Source organism: Lepidochelys kempii, chromosome 24 (assembly GCF_965140285.1).
Source record: "Lepidochelys kempii isolate rLepKem1 chromosome 24, rLepKem1.hap1, whole genome shotgun sequence".
NCBI lineage: Eukaryota > Metazoa > Chordata > Testudines > Cheloniidae > Lepidochelys > Lepidochelys kempii.
Window position 1 is genome coordinate 5,274,769 of NC_136403.1, and position 27,496 is coordinate 5,302,264.

At 55.3% G+C, this 27,496-nt stretch overlaps 2 protein-coding genes across 5 annotated transcripts; one reads left to right on the top strand and one right to left on the bottom strand.

Moving 5' to 3' along the window:
• Positions 1–3,761: 3,761 nt before the first annotated feature.
• LOC140902598 (uncharacterized) lies at positions 3,762–14,262 on the top strand. Of its 4 annotated transcripts, none has more exons than XM_073322841.2 (3): positions 3,762–3,990; positions 8,780–9,187; positions 12,919–14,262. In XM_073322841.2, the coding sequence occupies exons 1-3, from the start codon at positions 3,903–3,905 to the stop codon at positions 13,104–13,106; spliced, it is 684 nt and encodes a 227-aa protein (XP_073178942.2). In that variant the 5' UTR covers positions 3,762–3,902; the 3' UTR covers positions 13,107–14,262. The 4 variants fall into 4 exon arrangements, with proteins under 4 accessions (XP_073178942.2, XP_073178944.2, XP_073178943.2 ...); XM_073322843.2 differs by having other exon boundaries at positions 13,014–14,262; XM_073322842.2 differs by lacking the exon at positions 12,919–14,262 and adding an exon at positions 9,768–12,361.
• Positions 14,263–15,101: 839 nt separating this feature from the next.
• Positions 15,102–23,999, bottom strand: GLMP (glycosylated lysosomal membrane protein). Its single transcript, XM_073322966.1, has 6 exons — positions 23,874–23,999; positions 20,656–20,913; positions 19,879–20,067; positions 18,382–18,600; positions 17,219–17,496; positions 15,102–16,714 (listed from the first exon to the last, which is right to left on the bottom strand). Exons 1-6 carry the CDS (start codon positions 23,964–23,966, stop codon positions 16,546–16,548), a joined length of 1,206 nt encoding a protein of 401 aa, XP_073179067.1. The 5' UTR covers positions 23,967–23,999; the 3' UTR covers positions 15,102–16,545.
• Between the last annotated feature and the right edge of the window lie 3,497 nt (positions 24,000–27,496).

Genomic DNA, 27,496 nt, shown 5'->3' on the forward strand with positions numbered 1-27,496 from the left:
GGGCATTGAGGTGCTCTCTCACATCGCGGCAATCGGCCTGTGGTCTCCTCAAAGGTCTCATCGAGAACTTGGGCAATACACTTGCGCAGGTTTCTCGGGAGAACCGCTGTGTTCCTTGTCCCAGTCAGGCTAACATGTCCGCGCCACTGTGCCAGGAGGGGCGGGGGGGACCATTGCTGCACACAGGCAAGCTGCATGTGGGCCAGGGCAGAAGCCGCATTGCAGTAGAAGATCCTCCCTTGCTTCCCTGGTCACCCTCAGCAGCGAGATCTCTTCCAGGACGAACTCCTGTGGAAAATGGGGGGACAGTGTTCAGTGTAGGGGCCCCCTGCTGCTGTTGGCTCTCCCCAAGGTGCAGAGGACAGTACAGCCATGAAAGATTCAGTCCTCCTTGACCCTTTGCTTATTCACCATTTTGGGGCTCCCATGGGTTTATCTGCGCTCACCTTGGGACGGGCAAATTATGCTATTGTGTAGACTGTGCTTGCTCTTAAGTACGGGGGAATCATTGCTCTGTCTGGTGTGAACAATGCTGCCTCTGTGAAGTGTTGCATTTTGCCTTTACAGATGCAACCTTGAGCTCTCAGCCGCCCGTGTTATCACCAGCCGAAAGACTCCAAAGAACCAGAAAGAGGCCACGTAGAAGCAAGGAAGACATGTTGCATGAAGTAATGCAGCATGCCAGTAATGAAAATCGAAAAGCGCAGGAGTGGCGGGACCGGGAAAGGAGGATCCGCCAGCAGAAGGAGGAGCGCCGGCGCAAAAGCGCGGAGCTCCGGCAGCAAAGCCCGGAGCGGCTGACAAGCATCATGGCGCGCCAAGCGGACTCGATCCAGGCGCTCGTAGCCATGCAGGCAGAGCACTACCGTGCCCAACCTCCCCCGCCCCCGCAGCCCTTGTCCCAAAACTCTTTCCCTTGTGCCCCCATGTCACCTCCAACGTCCAACTTCCGGGTTCTTACCACCACCAGCTGCCTCCAACACCTGGAGCTTCACCATCCAGCCCTGAAAACTACGACCCTTACCCACTGCACTCAACCCCCACCACCATGCAGTAGAGCCATCCTGAAGTGCAGCACTCCTTGCACACCACTCCAGACAGGAAGGCTGAGTATGATAACATACGCATAACCTGTGATTGTACCGTTCCCCACCCCACCCCACGCCCTTGCCCTTTGTGTTTCCCAAGCAGTTGTGTTTCTTTTCAATAAATGGATTTTCTTTTCAACAAATGGATTTTTTGGCTTTGAAAACATTCTTTATTGCATAAAGTAAAAGATACCTTAGCCCAGGAAAGAAACAGGCACTGCAAGTCAGCACAGCAAACACAGATTCCTACTAACATTGGAACCACTGCACTTCACTCCCATGCAGGGCACCAGATATTACTGGTGGCTTTCAGCTGCAAATTGCTCCCTCAAGGCATCCCTAATCCTTGCATCCCTAATCCTTGCAGCCCCGCCCTGGGCCCCTCTCATAGCCCTGCTCTCTGGCTGTTCAAATTCAGCCTCCAGGTGTTGAACCTCTGAGTTCCATGCCTGAGTGAATCATTCACCCTTCCCTTCACAAATGTTATGGAGGGTACAGCATGCAGATATAACCGCGAGGATGCTGTCATCGGCCAGGTCCAGCTTCCCATAGAGAGAGCACCAGCGGCCCTTTAAACGGCCAAAAGCACACTCCGCAGTCATTCTGCACCGCCTCAGCCTGTTGTTGAACCCCTCCTTGCTGCTATCAAGGCTCTCTGTGTAGGGTTTCATGCGCCACGGCATTAAAGGGGAAGCGGGGTCTCCAAGGATCACAATGGGCATTTCAACTTCCCCTACAGTGATCTTCTGGCCCGGGAAAAAAGTCCCGGCTTGCAGCTTCCTGAACAGGTCAGTGTTCTGAAAGATGCGTGCGTCATGCACCTTTCCGGGCCAGCCTGCGTTAATGTCAATGAAATGCCTGCAGTGATCCACAGGCACCTGGAGAACCATAGAGAAATACCCCTTCCGATTAACATACTCAGAGGCTAGGTGGGCTGCTGCCAGAATTGGAATATGCGTGCTATCTATCGCCCCTCTGCAGTTAGGGAAACCATTTGTGCAAAGCCATCCACGATGTCATGCACGTTACCCAGAATCATGGTTCTTCTGAGCAGAATGCAATTAATGGCCCTGCAAACTTGCATCAACACGATTCCAACAGTCGACTTTCCCACTCCAAACTGGTTAGCGACCAATCGGTAGCTGTATGGAGTTGCCAGCTTCTAGATTGCAATAGCCACCCGCTTCTCCACCGTCAGGGCAGCTCTCAATCTCGTGTCCTTGCGCCGCAGGGTGGGGGCTAGCTCCTCACAGTCCCACGAAAGTGGCTTTTCTCATCTGAAAGTTCTGCAGCCACTGCTCGTCATCCCAGACTTGCCTGACGATGTGATCCCACCGCTCAGTGCTTGTTTCCGAGCCCAAAAGCAGCGTTCCACGGTGGTGAGCATGTCCGTGAATGCCCCAAGCAAACTCGTGTCGCATGCGTTACTCGAGTCGATATCATCGTCGGAGCCCTCACTGTCACTTTGGATCATAAGGGATAACTCGACGGCCAAACGTGACGTGCCGGCGAGACTCGTCAGCATACTCCCCAGCAGTTCGGGCTCCATTCCCGCAGACTGAAAGGGAAGACAGAGCGCGCAGTGCAAAAACCGTTGAAAGATGGCACCAAATGTGGACTGAAGCACAGGGATTGCTGGGATGCGAACTGATGCATCATGGGGCGTTGGGATAGGACCTAGAATGCCCCCTGCCCCCTTCCCACAAGCCACAGCGCCAGAATGGGAAGAGGTGCTCTGTGGGATAGCTGCCCATAATGCACTGCTCCCAATGCTGCTGCAAGTGCTGCAAAAGTGGCCACGCCAGTGAGCTTGTTCCTGTCAGTGTGGACAGTCTGCAGCGCTTTCCCGACTGCGCTCTTCGAAGGCGGGTTTAACTCAAAGCGCTCTACAGCTGCAAGTGTAGCCATGCCCTCTGTTAAACTGACCTAATTTTCTAGTATAATCCATTGTAAAGCCAGTCACTGCACTGACTTCAACGGAGTAACTCACCAGTGTAACAGATCCAATTCTGGTCCTACGGTCATGGATTAAAGTGGAGCGACTCCAGTTTTACATCATCATAACTGAGATCAGTGTGGCCCCGGCTTCACTGATTAAGTGGAATGACTCTAGATTTACCCTCAGTGTAACAGAGATCAGAGTCTGGCCCTGACTATTAAGTGGCGTGCCTTCAGATTTACACCAGCATCACAGATCCACTGATTAAGTGGAGTAAATCCAGATTGACACCAGCCTAGCTGTTGCATCCGATGAAGTGAGCTGTAGCTCACGAAAGCTCATGCTCAAATAAATTGGTTAGTCTCTAAGGTGCCACAAGTACTCCTTTTCTTTCAGCCTAGCTGAGATCAACTTGGCCCTGACTTTATTGATTAAGAGGGTCCCCTGGGGCTGGCAGGGATGGGACCAGGCCATGAGGGTCCCCTGGAGGAGGGTCCCTGGGGCTGGCAGGCAGGGGAGGAAGGTTCCCTGGGGCTAGCAGGGTGGACCGCACAGGACAAAGGTCCCCTCTTGGGCTGGTTGGGGGGCTGTCCCTGGGGCTGGCAGGGGTGGGACCAAGGTTGCTTGGCCTGTGGGGGTCACTGGGACGAGGGACTCCAGAATGACCCCCGCCTGAGATCAGAGTCTGGCGTGTGGGTGTGAACGCACCTTTGCCCCCCGCCGCCGCCCCCTTTCCAAACCGATCCGCACCTCAACCCTAGCCCGGCTCCACCCGCGCCTGGGGCTGTGGCCCGCCGGCGGGGAGCGGCCCGGCCGTTCACAATCCCCTCCCCGGCGTCCCCGGGAGCTGCCGCCGCCGGAGCCGCGGGCGGGCCATGGCCGCCGAGCGAGGGCCCGGCCGCAGGAAGCCGTGTCCGCTCCGCAGCGCCCTCCGGAAGGCGGCCCGGAGCCCCGGCCCCCGCGGTAAGGAGCCGCAGCGGGGAGAGGGGCGGGCTCCGGCGGGCGGCGCCCCCGGGACGGCTCCCGGAGGCCGGGTGCTGAGCCAGGGGCCGCCTGCGGGGGCTCGTCTCCTCCCAGGGGTCCCGGTCCCGCCCCCGCCAGCCCCAGGGGGCCCCGATCCCAGCCCTGCCACCCCCAGGGGACCCTGCTGCCGTCTCCTGCCTGCCCCACCGACCCTGCTCCCACCCCCAGGGGACCCTGCTGCCGTCTCCTGCCTGCCCCACCGACCCTGCTCCCACCCCCAGGGGACCCTGCTCCCGTCTCCTGCCTGCCCCACCGACCCTGCTCCCACCCCCAGGGGACCCTGCTCCCGTCTCCTGCCTGCCCCACCGACCCTCCTCCCACCCCCAGGGGACCCTGCTCCCGTCTCCTGCCTGCCCCACCGACCCTGCTCCCACCCCCAGGGGACCCTGCTCCCGTCTCCTGCCTGCCCCACCGACCCTCCTCCCACCCCCAGGGGACCCTGCTCCCGACTCCTGCCTGCCCCACCGACCCTGCTCCCACCCCCAGGGCACCCTGCTCCCGACTCCTGCCTGCCCCACCGACCCTCCTCCCACCCCCAGGGGACCCTGCTCCCGTCTCCTGCCTGCCCCACCGACCCTGCTCCCACCCCCAGGGGACCCTGCTCCCGACTCCTGCCTGCCCCACCGACCCTGCTCCCACCCCCAGGGCACCCTGCTCCCGACTCCTGCCTGCCCCACCGACCCTGCTCCCACCCCCAGGGGACCCTGCTCCCGTCTCCTGCCTGCCCGCCCCACCAACCCTGCTCCCACCCCCAGGGCACCCTGCTCCCGACTCCTGCCTGCCCCACCGACCCTGCTCCCACCCCCAGGGGACCCTGCTCCCGTCTCCTGCCTGCCCCACCGACCCTCCTCCCACCCCCAGGGGACTCTGCTCCCGTCTCCTGCCTGCCCCACCGACCCTGCTCCCACCCCCAGGGGACCCTGCTCCCGTCTCCTGCCCGCCCCACCAACCCTGCTTCCACCCCCAGGGGACTCTGCTCCCGTCTCCTGCCTGCCCCACCGACCCTGCTCCCACCCCCAGGGGACCCTGCTCCCGACTCCTGCCTGCCCCACCGACCCTGCTCCCACCCCCAGGGCACCCTGCTCCCGTCTCCTGCCTGCCCCACCAACCCTGCTTCCACCCCCAGGGGACTCTGCTCCCGTCTCCTGCCTGCCCCACCGACCCTGCTCCCACCCCCAGGGCACCCTGCTCCCGTCTCCTGCCCGCCCCACCAACCCTGCTTCCACCCCCAGGGGACTCTGCTCCCGTCTCCTGCCTGCCCCACCGACCCTGCTCCCACCCCCAGGGCACCCTGCTCCCGACTCCTGCCTGCCCCACCGACCCTGCTCCCACCCCCAGGGCACCCTGCTCCCAGCCCTGCCAGCCCCAGTGGACCCCGCTCCTGTCTCCTGCCTGCCACAGGGACCCCGATCCCACCTTTCCCAGCCCAAGGGGACCCTGGTCCCACCCCCACCAGTGCCAGGGACTCTCCCATGCCAGCCCCAGCGACCCCGGTCCCTCCCCCTCCAGCACCAGTGACCCCGATCCCACCACTGCCAGCCCGCCGAAGGGACGCCAGTCCCACCCCCGCCAGCCCCAGAGATCCACCCTGCTAGCCTCAGGGAACCTTCCACCCCTGCCTGCCAGCCCAAGGGGACGCACCCTGCCAGCCCCAGGGACCCTGCTCCCGTCTCCTTGCTGCCCCACAGCCCCTGGTCTCTCCCCCGCCAGCCCCAGCGACCCCACTCCCACCTACGCCAGCCCCAGGGGACCCTGCTCCTGTCTCCTGCCTGCCCTACCGACCCCGGTCCCACCCCTGCCAGCCCAAGGGACCCCCCCTGCCTGCCCCAGAAGACCCTGCTCCCATCTCCTACCTCCCACCCAAGGCACCCTGCCCCCACCCCTGCCTGTCCCAGGGGACCCCCCTGCTAGCCCCCAAGGACCCAGCAACCCTGCTCCCACCTCTGCCAGCCCCAGTGACACTGGTCCCACCCACACCAGCACTGAGGGCTCTCTTGTCAGCCCCAATGACCCAGGACCCGCCCCCTCCCCCTGCAAGCCCCAGTGACTCTCCTGCCAGCCCCAGAGGACCCTGCTCCAGCGACCCTGGACCCCCTGCCAGCCCCAGGGGCCCTAGTCCTCCCCCCACACGTCCTAGTGACCCCCACAGGCCAAGCAACCTTGGTCCCACCCCTGCCAGCCCCAGGGACAGCCCCCCAACTAGCCCAAGAGGGGACCTTTGTCCCGTGCGTGCCATCTATAGGAGATCCACCCTGCTAGCCCCAGAGAACCTTCCTCCCCTGCCTGCCAGCCCCAGGAACCCTCCTCCAGGGGACCCTCATGGCCTCATCCCATCCCTGCCAGCCCCAGGGGACCCTTTTCCTAAGACTTCTCCCATCCATACCAAATACACTCAAAAGAGTCAGACCTCTGGCTTCGCAGTAGAAGGTTCTTCCCTATGATGAAACGGACATATCCTGTCCTGTGGGGAAGGAGGTTCCCAGGTTGGGGCCTGGTTGTGTGTGTCGTGGGAGAGGGGATGGATTTGTGGGCTATGGTGCCTGTGACCCAAATTGAAAGGTGTTGGGGAGGCTATTTCATTTGTCCCCATTTGTGTTAATTGTTTTGCCTGTTCGGTCAGTTCCGCTTGTAAATTACACATCCCAAATGCCCCCCAGTCACATCCCTTCTGGGACCACCTTGCACCCCCTGAATTTGGCCGAGAGGTGTACAGGGGAGGTGAGCACCCGCTTAACTGGCTGTGTTTCAGCCTCTGTGTTGAGGTGGAGCAGGAGAGAGGGAGGTCTCTGTGGGTGGAGGGAGGAGATGTGGGGTGGGGTGTGTCTGTGTGTGGAAGGCCTTCTCTCACAACTGGAGTAGTGAGTGACTAACAGCACTAATTGTTTCACGGATAATGGGGAAACTGTATTCAGCTGCAACTCCCACTGCATTGGTCTGGCTGGAGCTTGGGTCAATATTGACCTACACCTCTGTCTCTTTGCCTGCTATTATTCCCATGGCACCAAGGATCCAATCCAATGCCCATGAAAATCACTGGAAAGGCTCCCCCTGGGACCCAGGTGGGCTTTGGATCCAGCCCTGAGTGTGGCACTGAAGAAGATCCTTGTGCTCCAGGGGGGAGTCGAAGAGGCCCAGCCCCTGACAGGATTGGGCCCGTAATAAAATAGATCTGGTATATGCCCTATGGGCATGATTTTCAGAAGGCGCTCAGCACCTCCCCCACATGAGCTGGGAGTGCCCAGGATCCCCGGGAATCAGGGCCTAGGTCACAAACACAAACCAGCTCCTATTCTTGCCCTTCATGCAGAGATCTCAAACGTTAGTGAACAAGGCCTCACCTCCCAGGGCTAGGTCAGTATCATTCTCCCCATTGTACAGAGGGGGAAACCAAGGCACGGGGGAAGCAGCTTACCCAAGGCCATACAGCAAGTCAGTGGCAGAGCTGCGAGCAGAACCCAGGCGTCCTACCTCTCGGTCCCCACTGCTCTGCTGAGGAGGGACTTGCCCACACGTGGAGTTACTCAGGAATAGCTGTTTACACTTTAAATTCACACCCTGCCTCAGGGGTAGGCAACCTCCAGCCCGCATGCCAAAGGTGGCACATGAGCTGAATGTCAGCGGCACTCGCACTGCCCAGGTCCTGGCCACCGGTCCGGGGAGGGGGGGGCTCTGCACTGAAATTTCATTTTAAATGAAGCTGCTTAAACATTTTAAAAACCTCATTTACTTTACATAGGACAATAGTTTAGTTATATATTATAGACCTATAGAAAGAGACCTTCTAAAAATGTTAAAATGTGTTACTGGCACGCGAAAGCTTAAATTCGAGTGACTAGATGAAGACTCGGCACACCACTTCTGAAAGGGTGCTGACCCCAGCCCTGCCTGAATCTGAATTAACTAAACCCTAAATCCCTTTACAGAGAGAAGAATAGAGCCCAGGAGTCCTGACCCCCAGGCCCCACTGCTCTGATTAGTATATCCCACTCCCTCCCAGGGGCAGGAATAGAATCCAAGAGTCCCGCCTCCCAGTCCCATGCTCTAACCCCTAGACCCCACTCTCTCTAAGGACAGGAACAGAACTCGGCTCACAAGCTTTTTGAGGCAGGAACGGTCTTTTTGTTATGAGTCTGTGCAGCACCTAGCACCGTGGGGCAGGGGCCTTTAGATATTACTGCAATGCAAATAACCACACAGGCATCCTAACTTCTAGCGCCCCCCTTTCTCTAACCACTCGTCCACCCTGCTTCTCAGAGGTAGGGATACCCACAGGTCCTGTCTCCCTTTGCCCCCCTGCCAGGCATGGAACCCAGGAGTCCTGACTTGAACCTCCTTCCTTCTCTCCGGAGAAGCTGCTAACCCCTCCCGTTCCTCTCTAGTTGGGGGTCTTTAATAGGTTAGTGTCCCTTTGACCCTAGGTTTGGGTTTGACCCTAGGCTTGGGCCTGAGAAAAATAAACCTGTTAGCCTGGCTGAAACTGGCCAGGTCGGTATTTCCCAATTAGTAGCTCCCCCATTGATTTCTTAAGGACCCTTGGTATTCTCTGTCTCCCTCCTTGTTCCGTTTCCTGCTTGCTTCCCCGCTAGCAGCCGCCTTTGATTTCATGCCACACAGTCACACAGAATAATAGTAAGCAGGTAAACTGAGGTACACATGATGCTTATCGAAAAGATAATGCGGCTGTCGCCCTCATTTTCCAATGCTGGTCTCTCGCTCTCCCTCTCCTTAGATAGCAGGCTGGACCCATCCCAGAAGCTGGTGGGGCACTGGGCCTCCATTAACTTGGTCTCCGGTGTCCCCTCCCAGCTGCCCCCGCAAGAAAGCATGGAGTCCTCCCAGGAGGACATTGCAGAAGCCAGGCCGACAGCTGCCAAGCTGGAGCAGATCCTACCCCCGGAGGTTCCTTCAGCCGAGACCTTTAGCTGCAACCCAGCGCCCTGCCCTCACCCATCCCTGGAGCACCAGGCAGGCCAGCTGGGGATGCTGTCCGGGGAGTATCTGCAGATGTGTTTAAGCAGCATGGGAGAGTCGCCTTTGCACAGCAACTTGGCGTCTGCCTTGCTACCTGTAGTACCTTCCTCAGATGTTCCTTTGCTACCAGCCAGCGCGCCCCCATCTCCTAGGGCCTCCTGCACGGGTAAGTCATATCACGCCAGTTTGGATACCCTAGGCTCCGCTTCCCCATACAATCAGCCCCACCTTGCAGTTCAAGTAGCCTAGTCCCCGGGTTAGCCCTTAAGGCTACTGTGTGAGGCTGCAGGTTGCCTGAAATGCTAGCTGTAGGAGAGGTGAGAACTGCTCCCATAATTGGTCGTTAACTCTGAAACCTACTGACCAAAACCCATACATTGTCCTTGTTAGCTGTTTCACTGCTGATCGTTTCAGCAGTAAGAACTAGCTAGTCTGGCATAGTGGGAGGAGTCTAATTACAGCACAGCCACTCCCTCTCCCTCTCCCCCCCACTCCTCTTGACGACGTTAGAGATGTTTAGAGGGAAGTAATGTGGCTGGAACTTGAGAGATGTGGGTTCTGTTCCCTGTTTTTCCACTGGTAGGTTAGGTGACCTTTAGGGCCCTCTTTGTGCTGGTTTCCTCATTACACAGATGGGGCTAATGATCCTTACTCTCTTTTGTAAGAGGCTTTGAGCTCTCGGGATGGAAAGCACTAGATAAAAGTGAGGGGCGGTTACTAAACAGACCTGGTTGCCATTCTTTCAGAAACCAATGCAGCAGTGGATCCTGAGACTGGAGAGTGGGCACTGGCCTAACCCTGTCCATCTCACCCCTTTTCAGAGAGCTGATCTCTTCCCCGGGGCCAGCCATGCCTCAGACCTGCTTCTCTCCTCCCTGCCGCCACGTCCTTCCGAGCTGGAGTAGCGACCCGCCGTTCAGCGTCCCAGCGATACTCCCTACGCGATGGGGGACATTAACCACTTTCCCCTTAACATGCTCCAGGGCGCAGCATTTAGAATGGTGGAGAATAAACCCAAGCTAGAGGGTCCCACAGCAGAACCCCTGAAACCTTCCAGATTCACACCTAAGCCCTTTGTGTCTTCCAAGTGCTCGACTTCCCGCCCATCCTCCATTCTAGCAAAATCAATGGCAGCTTTGCAACCTCTTCTAGACAGGTGCAGGGCACCAGTGAAATGCAGCCACCTCTGGGCTGGAACACAGCAGCACCGCAGAGCCTGTTATGGTCTGTGTGCATTTCACAGGGACAATTTAGGGAAGGAGGTTGATTTGGCCAGAAGCAGGGGGGGATTCAGGTTAAGATTTTTTTTTTAATTGCGTTTTAGGTTGTCTGAGTCCCCTTAGAGGCCCCCCACTATCAGAAAAGATCAAGCAGGCACCCTCTGAAAATCAGGCCCCTTTAAAGAGGTCTCAGACTGGGTGTTCAATGGGAAAGCAGGATCCCCTTTACGATCTCTGCTTCTCTCTCTCCACCCTGCCCGTCTTCCCCTCTGTCATTCCGTCCCTGCAGCAGCTCCTGCTGGTCATGGTCTTCCCTCTCCTGTGTTCCCCTTCCTCAGGGCAAATTCTGTAGCCTCCCTGCAGATCAAGTACCATGCAATCTCTAGCTAGGTCCTTAAGACTGCCTGGCTGTTCAGTCTACATCCATCAATGGTGATCTTCTCGTACCCCCGAAGCTTTGGGCACCCACGCGATTGCCACCCAGCAGCAGCCTCGTCCAAGCGTTTCCGTCAGCGCTGTTAGTGAACGAACACTAGTGCCAGGCTGCAGGTCCTGTGGGAATGGGAAAACCGCGCAGCTGCCCTGTTCCCCATCGCACCTGCTCAAATGAGCACCTCCCCCCACCCCGAAGTCCCTTATCGCTTTTGCAAATCTTGGTCTTTGCCATCTACCTGGGGGTAGGTGTCTCTGGGCTTCCACCCTATGGTTGAGAGGCGCTAGAGAAAAACCTGCAGGGTACAGAAGGCACCAGCTGCAGCCTTAAAGCATTGAAACAAAATTCTACTGCTTACAATCATGCCAACATTTGTTTTTCCAAAGGCTGGTTTTAGCCAACTCTGTTCTTTTAAAAAGAGCTCTCCACTTTTTTATATAAACACTCTGGCAGAGCTCCGACCTTGGCCCTGTGGGTCCCATGCTTCCAGGCGAGTTATGCTAGCCTCAGTGGCTCACTGTGACCCTCCACGTAGCCCCTCTCTCTCTCTAGGGCCAGGGTTACAGTCTACTGAGCCCTTTTCATCATAAGCCAGCAAGGAGGTTGGTGAGAGAACTCCCACAGTCTCTGTTGTCCCTAAGGGCTTATTCCAGAACAGTTTTGCCTCCTGTCCTGGCAGGGGCCTGTCTTCCCCTCCCACAAGATGTTTCTGTAGCGGCGGGTTGGGGGGCATCTGGGCCTGCCTTCTACTCCAGGTTCCAGCCCAGGGGCCCTAATGGTAGCAGCTGTTGGCAGCCGACCTTTCACTGCCAGAGTTGCTACATTTCCCTGGGCCACTTCCCCACAGCTCTCCTGCTTCTTCACCCTTATTGAGGGCTTGAGGGTGTCTTCATTAACCAGCCTTTCGGCTGCACTTCCTCTCCCTTGGCTCTCCTCAGCCTGACTGAGTGAGCCCTTTTATAGTATCAGAAGGGCCATAATTAGAGTCAGGTGTTCATATTACCTTAATGACCTCACCTGACTCTTTGCAGGTTAATTGGAGTCAGGTGTTCTCCTGAGCCTGGAATAGCCCCTGCTCTGGTCAGTTAGGGAACAGAAAACTGCTAATCCAGTGGCCAGTATATCTGCCTTCTACGACTCTGCTGTACCCAACTGGCCTGGGTCTATCACCACACTTTAAAGAGACATCAATATTTGTCCTATAAACACTGATCTCACAGCCTGCCTGGTAAAAGTTAGGGGCTAAAACCTAGCCTAGGCTTCCATGCATTCCTGTGCAAGCGTGTTACGCAAACTGCAGGCAGGCAAGCCAGTGTTGTGTACGAAGAGCTGTCCCTCCCTCTTAGAGAGGCATTTCATATGCAGGAAAGAATTGGCACCTACCCCAGCCTCAAAGGATTTTTTTTTTTTGGGCTACTAGGCCCTGCCTCAAATGTATTTTTCTTGTTCACCCGTCACTTGCGATACACCAGCTGCCACATTCTTGTCAAGGGTGAATGGTTCTCCCAAAGGAGGGGGTAATGATGGACGTGGGTCAATCCAACGCCGCGTGTCAGTAACAGATGAGTTCCCCTTGACTGCAGAGGGCTTTGGATGGGGGCCTAAGAGAAAGCAAGTAGGGGAGGGATTGCTTTTGCATTATGTCAGTGGGGAAAATAAATAAATAAAGGATCTTTTACTTTCGTAAGTTGTGTAACTTGGTTCAGTCACTTTGAACTACCTGGAAGTTCTTGTATAAAAGGAGCGGAGCAGATTTAAAAAAAATAATCAGGCTTTCTATCCTGCAGGAAATTCCAGTATGTCTGTATCTGTTTCCAGGCTGCACTGGGTGAAAAACAGTCTCAAAACTTTTCATGAACATAAGAATGGGGATAGTGGGTCAGACCAATGGTCCCTCTATCTCAGTATCCAGTCTAAAGAGTTCTAAAAAAATTCCCATTTGCAAGTGTCTAATTGTTGCGGGTTGATATTAAGCTCTCTGCCTTCCTGAGAGGCTGCAATGATTGATGGGAGTTATAGTTCTGGGACTCATGCTTGCCTGTGGGCTCAGTTCACTGGTTAGATTACATTTCCCATGAACCACTGCAGTCTCATGCTGCTCAGTGTATCATGGGAGACATAGTCCAGTCAGGGACTCCTTAGGGAGAACAAGGGCAGGAAGCACCACGGTAGCTTAGGCAGACACAGATAGTGCTTAAATTTTCCTGCTGAAAGTTGTGTTGGTGAAACCCCATTTCCCAACAGGAAAAGGTTTCTTCCCACCGTTCTTCCAAGCAGCCTGGAAAAAAAAAAAAAATCATCCAAACTGCAACAGGCTCCTGGTCTGGTCTCATCTGCAGGAACAGCCAGAGGAAGATGAAACCACCAGCAGTGTGGAATTCCTGACTCCTTCAGGCTTGCAACCCTGCAGCAAGAGGTTGGGGTTGCTTTAGCCCAGAATCGTAGATACAGAAACATCACAAAGGTGGCAGGTTCAGCTCCAAAGCCCATGAACGCTCAGCACAAGTGTGGGGGATTTGATCTGCAACCAACACTGGAGCCGAGCACCACACAATCCTGTCTTTTTAAGAATCATCCAGCTGGAGTCCTGAAGCAGAAAGTCCCACAGGTTACACACTCCATGTCTACAGTGCCGTGCAACCGCACCCAGGCTCCTGCAGTGAAACCCTGGCTGCTGGGAACTCAGCGTGAGTGGTACCAGAAGACAGGATTTCATCACTAGAGCATATCTGCACCATGCTGTCACAGCAATGCTTGAGGCCTACTGGGTGACCATGAGCAAGTCACTTCCCCTCTCTGGGCCTCAGTTCCCCCACCCCCCCAATCAGTAAAGTGGAGATAGTGACACTGAACTCCTTTGGTGAAAACAGCGAGATAGCATTAGAGGTTATTACTGTTATTTATATACACAGCAGACCGTTGTCCCATTAAATAATTAGCTTGGAGAGGACGGGACAAGTTCATCCCAGACAGGGACAGTGCCGTCCATGCTAAAGCTCTCTCTGCTCCCCTTTACACTTCTAGGCCTGTGTGCAATACATCACAGACAGTCCCCAACCCCCCCCCAAAGACAGCTGGAGGCATAGAGCCAGAACTAATCCCTTGTCATAAAGGCAAGAACTGTTTATATTAGAAATGGACTGGACCAGAAACTCTCAACCAACCACCCTGCAGCCATAGAGTTTGGATTCAAACACTGGGCCCACCCTCTAGGACCTTACCCAAGCCAACGTGACTGCTAACTCACCTGTTTCTCTGAGGTTGGGTCATCTCGCGTGACACGGCAGGCAGGATAGCACTAAATAACACTTAATAGAGCAGTTGGCAAACCCATGCCTCGTTTGAGATCTGGACATAACCTGTACCAGCTAAGACACCAGTTCTCTCAGGCCCAGAGCCAGCAGCTAGGCCAGGCTCAGTTGGATTCTCTACTCTCCAGCATCTTGCTGTCACTTGCTAGGGGGGAGCGGACTCAGACATTGCTCTGTTAGCAACAGGATGAACGTAGATCAAACCCAGGCAGAGAGAAATGCTGCTACTCTGCTACCTGGCACCTTAAGCTATTTGGCAACCATTAAAAATTGATCACAAACAGATTGGCGTGACCGAGGAATTATTTCTTCCACTGGGGAAATGCAGCCGGTTCTGGGGCGGAACACTGTAGCACAGAAACAGTAAAGAGTAAGCCAGAAAGGGGAGCAACATCTGGTGCCAACTGAGACTGCGGGAGAAAGGTAAATTCCAAATCTCTGGAATTTGGCTGGGACACTAACTTTAAATGGCTGCCCTCGTACCCAAAAGCCATCTTTGATCTTTAAAATGACCTGGGGCAATTCATTTCACTGAGCAGATATCCCTCTAGCAACACAATCCCACCTAACCCCCAGCGGGGGCACTGCATCAGACCACCACACCAAATCAGCCACGACCAGTTCCTCTATTGGTCTGCCATGTAGGCACCAGCCAAGCCGGGTTCACCTGGGAGATCTTACGGGATTGGCTTTTCACTGTGACCCACACAAGAGCCAGAAGCCCTCAACTGTAAAACTAGTTGAATTAAAATAGGCCACCAGAGAGCTGAGGCCCCGTTCAGCACTAGAGAAAAGAAACCAGGATTTCATTTCCCTTTCAATAGGGAAATCAGTGAAGACTTACTCCCTTTTAATAATTTTTACTATCTTCACCATTATCCCAGGTGGACGTTCCTGCAATGAAGCTGGAATGACCTTTGACCACTGGGTCTTGCTGCCCCCAATGGTTTGTCCTGGTCGAGCAGGACACATGACAATTTATTTCAATCCATGGGGCAGGGATTTGTCTACTTCGGTGTTCACACAGCAGCTAGCCCAGGGTCCCAGGCACCACTCGAATATACGTGTACCAACAGCCTGGCCCTACAGATGTACAAAGCCACCGAAAGGCACAGAGGTCTTAAAAATATTCTTTAATTGGTCCAAAAGGCAGATCAAAGATAGAAACATCTGAAGAAAACCTGCCACCAACTCACAAAACACAGAGTGAATTAAATAGAGCACAGTGAGGCGCTGGGTGAGATTTCAAGTAACATTCAGAGCTGGCTCCTCTGAGCAAACTCAGCAGAGTGAGAGTAAGGGTGTAACAACAGTGGGATCTGGAACTTGCAAGCTGGGGGAGTGCTGGACACTCAGAATTAGACCTTTCAGGCCAAGATTTTCAAAAGGGTGACCAAAAAAAAAAAAAATCACCAGTCACAACTTGAAGAGGCCCCGTTTTGCAGGCAGGGCCAAGCACCAACCCACTGACAAAAGATCTGGCCCCTTTTGAGGGGGCTCACGTTGGACACCTAACACTGACGCACCCCAAAGTCATTAGCTCGTTCTGAAAAGCCTCCACCCTATTGGCGAAAGGCAACCTTTTCGCCGTCCCAGATACGGTTCGAATTCACGGGCAGCAGATTGCCTCACTGGTGAGCATACGGCCGAGTGTTAGAGCTGTGAGACACCAGCTTCTCCCTCCAGGGAATCGGGGACTTTACGAACACTCAAGTGGGTGGCATGGGGGGTGTAGGTAGGTTGCTGATCAGCTCACAAGCTGGTGATTTATACAGCAAAGGCGTGTTGCCTTCTGTGACCCAGCCCCTGATGTCTCCTTGTGGGAGAAGGCGACTAGTGGTTTCTCCTTTTTAAGGAGACAGAAGATCATTTCTCCCAGTGGTGAACACAACCGGCCCCGCCCCCCGAGCCACAATCCCTCACTGGCTGGTTTAAAACAAGAGCAGTGATTAGAAACCAGAAGCTGGGTAGCACCTTGCAAAGCGCCCTATGGGAAGGTTCTGCATTTGTGAATGCCGGGTCAGGTGCGCTGATGGGTGGAGTGAAGGGAGAAGCTAGACACTGGACTAGAAACTGCTAATGCTTCTGACCGCCCCCACCCCCCACGAGACACATTTCTCTGGCAGGCCCTGCTGGATCCCAGCCCTGCCCTGGAATGTATTCTAGAGCCCCTCTGGAGAACCTCAGTGCCAGATACTGCTTCTAAAAGACTTTAAGAAGCAGTAAGGGAGAAATGGATCAGTCCATCCTCAAGGCATCAGACAGCCGAACAGTTATGAATACAGGCCAGGTCTCCTTCCCACCCCACCATGCCAAGCTCCGAAGAGCCAGGATCCAGGGTGCAGAGGTCGCACTGCAGATCATTGCACTATTCCCCTCTGAGCCTGGATTGGCGAGGGGTCAGGACCACGGAGAGAGCGAGAGAGAAGAGGATGCATAACCATGGCAGTTAATAAATAAGTTCCCAGGAGCAGCCACTTCAGGAGCCTTGGGAGAGCCCAAGGGTCCGGCAAGAGAACCGGGGCCGGCACTAGCTGTTTCCAAGTCCTGCCCACGTCGGTCAGTTGATGGGCTCGTACTGGGAACGGCGCTTCCTCCGTGCGAACAGCACCACGAGGGCCCCCGCCAGCAGCAGCACCACGGGGGTGCCCAGGGCCACAGCCACGATGGCCATCACGAGGGGAGAGAAGGCGTCTTTCGGGGGCGTGCCGAAGCCGAGCAAGGCAGACCTGGTGGAAGCAGGGAGCAAAGGAAGAGGCTAGCCAGTGATGAAGAGGCCTGTTTGGGCCAATCAGCCGAATCTCATAGCCTCCTTCCTCCCGGGAGCGGGGACAGAGGATGGCCTTGGGGCTAAGGCACTGGACTTGGGAGACTGCAGGCCAGTCACTTCCCCTCTGTGCAGAGATAGTGGGGTGGAGTTTGAAGTAGCCCGTGGCGGAGGACACAGGAAGCTACTTGGAGGGCAGGCAGAGATGGGGCTCAGTGACTGACCTTTCCAAGCCACAGGCCTGTCGGGAGGGGGAGTGGGGCAGCAGCAGCCAATCACAGGGAGCAACGAGAGTCAAACAGAGGCCTTCAGCCAGGAGCTCTCCAGGGCAGGGGCTGCACCCATCCATGCACATGGGCAGCACCTAGCACTCTGCAGGGTAGTGGGTAGAAGACAGCACTGCTGGGGGGGGGCGGGGAGACACCACTCAGACAGGCAGGGGGAGCAGAAGGAAGGTACCACTCACCAGCTCAGGTAGCCCTTCTCGGCGTAGACCTCCCCGTCCTCGCCGCTGAAGGAGATATTGATGGCGGCGATGCTGTGGCTGCGGCCCAGACCCTCCCCGAAGTAGGCGTGCGCAATGCTGGGCCCCGGCAGCGTCCGGTTGGCCGTCTGCAGGGGGTAGTAGCGACAGCGGATGGCGTTCTCCCGGCTGGCATCCCTGGAGCCGTACGCAGTCGTCTTCCACTGGAAGAAGCTCGGGCCGACGCTGTCATTGCGGGGCTCGGACACCAGCTGGGCCATCTGCCCCCACCCAGACAGAGGAGAGAGAGCAACACGTTAAGAAGGCAGACGAAGCAAGGGCATAATGACCAACTGTTCTCATGCTGGAGCAGGGGAGCTGGGATCAAGGACTCCTGGGGTCTGTCCCCAGCACTGGGAGGGAGCATGATCTAGTGATTAGAGCAAGGGGGGGCTGAGAGCCAGGATTCCTTCCAATGCCAAGGACAGAACCCAGGAGAGCACATTCTGCTGGTCAAAGCGGAGGGCCAGGACTCCTGGGTTCCTTTCCCAGCTCTGGCATTGACTCAGGCAAGTGACTTCACTTTCTCGTGCCTGGATTTCCCCCCACAAGCTGAAACTTCCCTTAAGAGCCTGAATAGCACAGACAGGTTGTAGAAGCCATAAACAAAACACCGTGGGAACAAATATTAGGCGAAGGGCCCTTTGCTAACCTTAACCTTTACCTTTGAAGCTTAAGAATTATAGCAGCCGGGAAAGTCTCCAAAGACAAAATTCCAAACCAAACAAGCAACGTTTCTCAGGAAGTTTTGTTTTCCAGCCAAGCTGGACTTAAACCTGCATGTCCTCCCCTGCCAACATCACAACCTCTTCAGGTCACTAGCAACATGTAGCACCAAGGGCCTGCACCTCTGCCACTTGAGCTAAAGGAGGAACTCCACTCGCTGTCACTGGTAGTAGACTCTTATCCTCAATATATGCGTCAGCTATTAGAATGGGACACCTCCAGCATGGGTCACATTCACGCCTACTCCAGCCTCTTCCCTCCCCATTCTATTCTATATCAGCTGCTACATGGTGCCCATTACCATGGTATCTGAGCTCCTAATCAGCCTCTGTCTAGGCAGCTAGATGGCTTTCAGCACCATAGCACCCCCTAGCCCTCACCTCAAAGATGGTGGGCGTGTACTCATCATCAATGGACCGCACCGACTGCAGCCTCTTGTGCCCCCCTTTCTCCTCCACCGTGACCACTTCCAGCAGGAAGCGAGACTTGTTGCCGCGCGGAGCCACGCTGTCCATGATGAACTCCACCTTGGAGCTGTTGGCGGTGTGCAGGAGGCGAGGGAGGGGGCCATCCCGGCCACCCTCCTCGTAGGCAGTCACCTGGAGGCAGAGGCATACGAGAGGAATAGCACAGTCTAGCGGGCCAAGACTCAGAACTCATGGGGTCTGCTCCCAGCGCTGTCACTGACCTGCTGGGTGAGCTTGGGCAAGTCACGTCCCCTTTTCACGCCTCAGTTTCCCCTCACACCCTCCTTTGTCCATTCAGGTTGTCAGCTCTTTCAGACAGGGGCTGCATCGTGTCTGTTCAGCACGCAGCACTAGGGGGGCCAATTTCAGTGCTACCATAACACAAGTGTTACAGCAAGGATATGGGGGACTCGTCACGACACCCCTTGTAGCTCCATATGCCCGACAGCAACCAGGAGCCTCCAGTGATGAAACTGTGCCAGATTACCCAGCCCAGTGGCGTTACCACTGGAATAACAATGCACCTAAGGCCCTGGAGGATTCCCCATCTCTTCCAGCCTTTAAGTCAAGCCTGGATGTCTTTCTTAGGGAGACATGCTAGCTCCCCCAGAAGTTATGGGCTGGATGCAGCAATTGGTGGGCAAGGTTCTCTGGCCTGTGTTATACAGGAGGTTCGACCAGAGGATCAGAATGACCCCACGTCTCCTTAATCTATGAGCCCTGCGAACCTCCTCCAAATAGTCCTGGGGGCTGGGAGAAGGTCAGAGAAATCTTGGGTCTTGCTGGGCCACTGGGGAACCAGTGAGGAGTGGTCCATCCTCTGGGAAATGCTCTCACACTACAGCGCAGGAGTCTGGGAGCCAGGACTCCGGGGTTCTATTCCCAGAGGGATATAATGGGGGGGGGGGGGGAGGCGGAGTCGGCGTGTGGCTTCTGGTAGTCAGGAAGCAGGTCCCAACATAGCCCCACCTAACCATGGTCCTGCTGTGAGCTCAGGGAGGAGGCCCTTTCCCCTACTTGATCAGGAAGAGGTGAGGGGAAGGGTATATATGTCTGGGTGTGTAGGGGGAAGAATGCTGTTTGGGGAATGCAAACAGGGCTGGGAAGGGGACCAGAGCACCAGCAAAGGACAGGGAGTGGGTGGACAGCAACAGAGGAGAGGCAGCGGAGAGCCCAGCGGGGGGCAGGAGAGGTGCATAGAGGGGTGCCTGGAGGGTAAGAGAGCAGGAGAGCGTGTGGCATATATCCAATGGCACAGGGGGTAGAGTCAAGAAGGCCCAAGGGGCCCTATCCAGAGCTCTTGGGAAGCCTCCCTTCACTTTCAATGGACATTGGGTCACATCCTTGGTCGGCTAGCGGCAACAGACCCCTCCCCTGGGAAGGACGCGAGGCGGGGGAGGGCTGCCTCACCTGGAAGGAGATGGTGCCATTGTGGGAAGTCCCCCCAGGGTCCACGGTGTTCATCCCCTGGAACTTCGCCATGAAGGCCGTCTGGTTCACGATCTGCCAGGAGAAGCCAGCCAGGTCATAGGAGGGGTAGAAGGGCTCCTCCTGCCCCTTGGAGAGTCCCGACACATTGGTCCCGTTGTATTCGAACACCTGGAAGCAGGAGGGAGAGGGGCCTTGATTTGCATGGGAAGAGACTTTAAACACCCCCCACCACCATGCACGTGCGTACTTGACCCCAGCCCCTCGGCAACGCAGGGCACCAGGCACGTTCCACCTATTTCACCTGACTACTGAGGGAGGCACCCTCCATTGCAAATCCCTCCCGCTCCTTTCATCCCACCTGCATGCTCACTGGGGCTTGTTCCCCCCACTCCCCAGAAAGGAGCTGCCTCCTGCCATACATTTCAAGGCACAGCACACAGACTAAGAGGCAGCAGAGTTTCCCAATTTGCAACCACAGCAGGGTTCCCACCCCAAAGGAAGTGGTGGGTGTGCCCCCGCCCCACCCCGGGAAACGGATGGGGGACAGCGCACTGGAGAAGGCTGTGTAGGGACAGCTCTTCTCCCCCCCCTACCCGGCAGCAAACGGGCATGAACGGAGGGCAGCCGGATGTCCTACATGGCAGAGTTGGACGCCACCTTCTAGGACCAGTTGTGCCGGGAGCTAAGTAGGTGGCTCCTTCCTGGGGCAGCCCCTGCGATTCTGACCCAGCCTCCCCCCCCCACCGCCACCCTGACCTTCGTGAAGACGATAGCGGTGGAGTAGACGACGCTGCCGGGCGGCTCGATCCAGATGGCCCCGGCAGGGGAGGCCGAGAGGAGCTTGGTCCAGTTGACGTGCAGGGCGCTGCTCTCGCTCCGGGTGTAGACCAGCAGCACGGTGGGCGCCCCGATGCCACTCCACACGTAGTGCAGGGTGTCGTTCCGGCCCACAGCCCGCACGTGCAGGAGGCTGGCGGAGGAGCTGTTCGAGCCAGGGATGTACTGCAGGGTCACCTGGGCGGTGGGAGTCAGAGAGCGGGCAGGGCGTTATTAACTCACACAGACCGTTCCTGAGCTCATTAGACTCCACTCAGCACGTGCCCTGCTGGGCAGCAGCAGGACAAGTTTAGACAGTCTTGGACTCCTTCGGGCCACCGGGGATCTGGAGCGCTGCATTATATGGGCCCATTAAGCTGCCATACAACGTCTTAGCGACCTGTCTGGGACCCATTACCACAGCATCTAGGCATGAGAAAACCTTTGCGGTCTTCAGTCTCACACACCGCCTGTGGGGTAGCGAAGTATTCAGACGGGGGAAACTGAGGCCCAGCAAGTCTCAGTGGCTTGCCTGATCTCACACAAGGAGTCTGGGGCAGAGTTGGGAATTGCACCCAGGCTTGGGAGACCTGAGGCTTGCTCCCTAACCACTAGGCCATCCTTCACCGGCAGAGAGGGCTTCACTCCTGCTCCTCCTACAGGAGTGAGGTACAATTCCACTGTAACACACACAGCTGCATTTTGAATACAGTGGACCCCACAGGTACTAAACCCAGTTCAAGAAGGTTTCTCCTAATTCCATCAGGCTTGCCCCAGATATCGTCAGTCTGGCACACAAGGCTCCAGATGTTAAGAGGTGGAAGAGACACATCGAATCACCCAAGCCATCTACACAGAGCTCCCATCATTGAGCAGCCTCTAGTTTTGTTGTGTGCTTCACTTCGGCCAAAGTGTCTGACCAAAAGGAGCAGAACGTCAACCACCAAGGGAAGGGAAGGACATACATTTTCAGTTTCTTTCTGATGCAGGGGAAATAGGAGAAGAATCAAGAGGTTTGCTGCTGGCCTCGCTTCAATGCTCGGATTACACGGGACAGACAAACACACACTCCCCAGGCATATCATGAAGCCTTGTCAAAACCCACAAAGAAGTTGTATCCCAGGATAGCTGAAGCCATACAAGTGTGGAAGCAGCATAAATGGGATTACGTATAGCTATTCCTCTAGGAGAAGGGAAAATAAGTCACACCAGTACAAGGCACCTTTACACCAGTACACAACTGTACACCATAACTGCAGCCACACTGGGAGGGTTGTACTGGTGTAACTATATTGCTTTAAAAAAAGAAAATCAAAGAAGTTAAAATAAATCGCACCCCTAACGAACAGTTATTTTGGGACAAACCCAGTGTTTCCTAGACCCACGGAAATGTAGGGCGGAAAGGGATCTCAAGGGGTGATCTAGTTCATCTCCACCCCCCAAGGCAGGATTAAGTAAAGCAGATTGAAGGGGTTTCCCTTCTTCCAAGCTTGATCAAACTAAAAAGTAAAGTCCCAAGGAGCCAGAGCGCTTTGCAGAAGCAGATGCCCCACAGTTGCAAGCCCGGAGCCTGCAGGTTTAGAAAGGAACCAGCTCAGCAGTTCCACTTCCTGCTTCGAAAGGGCATGTCAGGGAAAGCCAGAAACTCTCTAAGCAAGTGTCATGCCCCCATGAGTCAGGAGTAAGAGGCCTGTTGGGGAGAGCAGACGGTTGTTGACAACTAGGAGGGTGCTGAGAAGAGAGGGCGGATAGCTGGCCGTGATCACCAGGGTGTGTGTTATTCATTAACTACACACAGGAACGAATATGCCCCAAGAACAGACGACCTCCACTCCAGCCACAGACCAGATACTTGCAGGACAACTTTCAGAGTAACAGCCGTGTTAGTCGGTCTTCGCAAAAAGAAAAGGAGGACTTGTGGCACCTTAGAGATTAACCAATTTATTTGAACATGAGCTTTCGTGAGCTACAGCTCACTTCATCGGATGCATACTGTGGAAACTGCAGAAGACAGCAGGAGAGTGAGTTTGTGTGTGTGTGTGGGGGGGCAAAGAGGGTGAGAAAACCTGGATTTGTGCTGGAAATGGCCCAACTTGATGATCACTTTAGATAAGCTATTACCAGCAGGACAGTGGGGTGGGAGGAGGTATTTTTTCATATTCTCTGTGTATAAATAAAGCCTGCTGCAGTTTCCACGGCAGGCATCCGATGAAGTGAGCTGTAGCTCACGAAAGCTCATGCTCAAATAAATTGGTTAGTCTCTAAGGTGCCACAAGTCCTCCTTTTCTTTTTGCAGGACAACGTCCCCCCAGCACTCACTGCCATACTGATCTGCTGGGACCCCCCTAGAGGGCCGACAGGGGTCTGCCCGAGCCAGGCATTCCCTGCCCTCTCTCTGCAGAGTCTCCCCACTGAGGGCACACCCTCAGTTACTACTGGGCAAGCCCCCATGCGGTGCCATTAGCAGGGTTCTGAGCCCCCCAGCCCCCCACACTGGGCCAGACCCCAGTTCACAGAAAGGGCCCCCTAAGGCTACAGGACCCCTCGGAGCCAGAGAGGGGTATTGAGCCCAGATCCAAACTTCAGCATGTGGGAGATTCTGCCCCCCCCCCCCACACCCCCATTTCTTCAAGGTGCTTATTTGGGGCTTCCAAGCTACAGGCCTCTGGTTTATTTCACTCCTGGGCTTGTCTCTGGCCCAGCTATAGGGAAGGATCAGTAGGAGCCGGTGGGCCAGGGTAAGAAGCCAGCTTCCTGGAGAGCCAGCGCTCGCCCTGCACCCCGGCTTCCTCCCCAGGGCCGGGCAGCTCGTTCCCTTTCTAGGACTCGGCAGAGGCTACAGCGAACCCCAAAGTCAGCCAGAGGGAAGGCAGGGCGGTCGCAGACTTGCACAGAGAGAAACACCGGGGGAAGAGCGCGGGGGGGGGGGGGGGGGACACGGGACGTAGGTAGAGCTAATGGCATGAATCCAATCAGCCACCCACAAAAACAAAACCACCGCCCAGCCCAGCCTGCAGAGCCCCCCCGCCGCCGCCGGCTGATCGCTCCCCTCTTTGCACGGAATGTCCCCGGGGCCCGACACCAGACGCGGCCACAGCCACTAAATCCGCTTCCGCGGCCAAGGAGCCGAGCCCAGCCCCCGGGTCCCCTCCGCTCACCTGCCTCCGATCGCCCCCCGCGGCCGCCAGCAGGCGAGAGAGACCCCCCAGCAGCCACAGGCCGGGGAGCAGGAGGCGGCCTCCCGCCGGCATGCTGGTTACTGTGTTGCAACTCTCGCCTCACGTGCGCCCGCCCGGCTCGTCCCCCCCTTAAAGGGGCAGGGCTGCCTTCTCTTAAAGGAGCCGCCGCCTGAAAAGAGGGGAGGGGGGAGAAGAGGAGGAGGCGGGGGGGGGGGTAGCCCAAATGAGGCTGTTCTCAGCGCTCACTCGCATAAAGTTAACGGTCCGGTGTTTAGTCGACCTCTGCCATCCCAAAGCGCGTTGATCCAGCTCGCTAGGGCCCTGAGCCCGGGCTTGGTCCACAGCCAGCCTGCCTCCCACAAGGCCCAAGATCTAGGCCTACGTGCATCGTAAGTCCGGGTCTGGGGACCCGCGCTCGTGGACTGGGTGTTTCCAAGACCGCACCTGAGCATCCGCACTGCATTGTAAGCCTGGGCTGGACCTGGCTCTCCTGACCGAGCTACTGCATCCACACTGCACGACGCAGAGCTCCTGACTCAGGTCTGCCGCTTGAGCGGCATCCACGCTGCAGAATGACCGGGCTCGGATCCGAGCCGCAGCAGGACTCGGGCTCTAACCCCCCCACCCAGCAGGGTCCCAGGCCCCAGGCCATGAATCCTTGCTGATTGGAGTCAGACTGATTTGTTTGCAGAAGGAAGGGCGGGGGGGGGGGGGGGCTTTGGCTCAAACCTGAGGCAGAGCCCGGGCGCAATGTGCAATGTAGACAGACGCTGTATATCTGCAAGGATCCTTCCCCCCACCTCTGAAATGCAGCCACCTCTGGGAAGGATCTGTACCATGTACGGGTGGCAAAAGACAAGCACACTGACCTTGCTGCCATGCCTCCGTTCTGTTAAGATTTCCACGGCAGAAACACCGTAGCTGCAACACAAATTGAGGGTGAGCTGTGAAGCATTTAATACAACCTTTATTGGGAGAAAGGGGGGGACTTATTCTCTCTAATAACTTCCCACATCTCCCCTTTCAATGGTCTCCCATTACCATGACCTATTATTATGTATTATTGGCATTGCAGCAGTGCTTAGGAGCCTACCCCATGGTGCAAAGTTCTGTACAAACACAAAAAAATGGTCCCTGCCCACAGAGCTTCCAATCTAAGTATAAGGCAAGAGACCCCAGGTAAATACAGCCAGGCAGGGGAGCACAAGGAAACAATGAGACAAGGTCACAGTGTTGGACAGTGGTCTCAGTCCACCAGCCACCTATTCATTGTCAAGGCATAACAGCAAAGGAGTCTCTGTAGATGAGCTTCTCTACGGGCATGCGAGGACTATTCCATTCAGCTTCATGCACGGACAACACCATTTTGTCTACACACAGAAGTGGCCCTGATTTTACTGAAACTAATGCAAGCTAAACTGCTCTTAGGGAGCTGTAAACTGACTTAAGCATGTCCACATGGGCATTTGTATTGGTTTAGCTACATCATTTTTGAAATTATAGTTAAATGGGTGCAACTTATGTCTGCTCTATTCTACAGAGGTTCTTATACCACGCTCATCATCCCCACAGTATATGAGCACCGTCCCTTCGTGCACTAAGCAACATGTGTAGGTAAGGCCTACGTTCTGGTTGCAGGAACTTTGGCCCAGATCCTGAGGTACTTGAGACGATTTGGATGACCTTGAAAACTAGAGTAATAGGAATGGGGTGAAATTTAATAGTGCAAAGACATGCCCTAGGAACTAACAACAAGAATTTTTGCTATAAGCTGGGGACTTAACAGCTGGAGGCAACAGTGGAGGAGAAAGACGTGAGTGTACAGGTTGATCACAGAATGACTGTAAGCCACCAATGTGATGCGGCTGTGAAAAGGGCTACTACAGTCCCAGGATGCATCAGGCGAGGTATTTCCAGTAGAGACAGGGAAGTGTTAGTACCATTAAACAAGGCCCTGAGGAGACCTCATCTGGAATAGTGTGCACAGTTCTGGTCTCCCATGTTTAAGAAAGATGAATTCAAATTGGAACAGGTTCAGAGACAGGCAACGAGGATGATCCAAGGGATGGAAAACCTGCCTTATGAGAGGAGACTCAAAGAGCATGGCTTGTTTAGCCTGACCAAAAGGCGGCTGAGGGGAGATCTGATTACTGTCTATAAATACATCAGAGGGATAAATACCAAGGAGGGAGGGGAGTTATTTAAGTTAAAACCAATGTGGACACAAGAACAAACGGCTATAAACCGGCCATCAAGAAGTTTAGGCTTGACCTTAGATGAAGGTTTCTAACCATCAGAGGAGTGAAGTTCTGGAGCAGCCTCCCAAGAAGAGCAGGGGGGGCAGAAATCCCAACTGGCTTCAAGACTGAGCTTGATAAGTTTATGGTGGGGCTGGTAGGAGGAGGCTGCTTACAATGTGGTATGTAGCTGATCTGCGGCTGCCAGCAGTAACTATCTGCAATGGCCGGAGAGGGGACACTAGCTGGGGAGGCCTCTGAGTTGCAACAGAGAATTGTTTTCCAAGTGTCTGGCTGGTGGGTCTTGACCACATGCTCAGGGTCTAACTGATCACCAGATTTGCAGGGGAGGGGATGGGGAGGGGAAGGAATTTTCCCCTGGGTCAGACTGGCAGAGCCCCTAGGGTTTCTCTGCAGCATGCGCCCCGGGTCACTTGTACATTTAAACTAGTGTAAATGGTGAATGCTGTGTAACTTGAAGTCTTTGAATCATGATTTGAAGATGTCAGTAACTGAGCCAGAGCTTAGGGGTCTTTTACAGGAGCGGCTGGGTGATGTTCTGTGGCCTGCAACATACAGCAGGTCAGATTAGATGAACATGATGGTCCCTTCTGGCTTTAAAGTCTATGAGTCAATGGGGAAGAAAAAAAAAAAAAAAAAAAGACAGTTTTAGCCCTGAACAGCCTCCTCTCCCCCTGCTGCCTTTAACTTGGAGCTTGTGTGCCCCATCCAAAGGCGGGAGAGAGAGAGAGAACATACTAACACTTCTGACAATGCAATCCCTCTTCTCTTGACATGCTTCAGGCACACTCACACATGCTGCTTGACACTTTGGCTGTAAGTGAAGGAGAAAGGGAGGGTTTTAAGGTGAAATTTAAAGAAGGGAAGGGAGTCAGTCTTGGAAAGGAGAAGGGGAGGATTAGATGGATGGGAAAGCACAAGAGCACCCCGCAACTGTGCAAAGGGTGTGTGAAGGTGGATTTGAGATCCAGGGAAGGCAGAAAGAAGTCAGAGGTCTGGGTGGAGCAAGCCCACAGAGAGATGGGAATTAGATTTGGAAGTGGGTATGAGGCACGCAATGGATAAATAGCTGGGGGACTGAGGCTCACCTTCTTGCGGCTGGGAAATCCACCTGGGATATTCTGGACCCTCCTGTGGTTTAGAGATGTATGGTGTCAAATCCCTAAAGATGGGACCCAGCAATCGGCCATCAGGACCAGTCTGCTTTAAATCCATTTGTATTGGCACAGAATGATCCAGCAACAGGTTGACACATTAAACATGGTAGCTAAGGAAGCACAGACCCCATCAGGTTGCCTGAAATGGAGTAAACCACCCAGCAAGCATTAAATACATACCCACCCT

Bases quoted from the DNA above. Each gene is read 5' to 3' on its own strand.
- LOC140902598 (XM_073322841.2), top strand. From the start codon at position 3,903: ATGGCCGCCGAGCGAGGGCCCGGCCGCAGGAAGCCGTGTCCGCTCCGC. The intron at 3,991-8,779 runs GTAAGGAGCCGC...CCCTCTCCTTAG, and splicing joins CCGGAGCCCCGGCCCCCGCG to ATAGCAGGCTGGACCCATCC. The intron at 9,188-12,918 runs GTAAGTCATATC...ATTTCCCAACAG, and splicing joins TCCTAGGGCCTCCTGCACGG to GAAAAGGTTTCTTCCCACCG.
- GLMP (XM_073322966.1), bottom strand. From the start codon at position 23,966: ATGCCGGCGGGAGGCCGCCTCCTGCTCCCCGGCCTGTGGCTGCTGGGG. The intron at 20,914-23,873 runs GTGAGCGGAGGG...CCCACCGCCCAG, and splicing joins CGGGGGGCGATCGGAGGCAG to GTGACCCTGCAGTACATCCC. The intron at 18,601-19,878 runs GTGAGGCAGCCC...CTCTGCCTCCAG, and splicing joins ATGGCACCATCTCCTTCCAG to GTGACTGCCTACGAGGAGGG.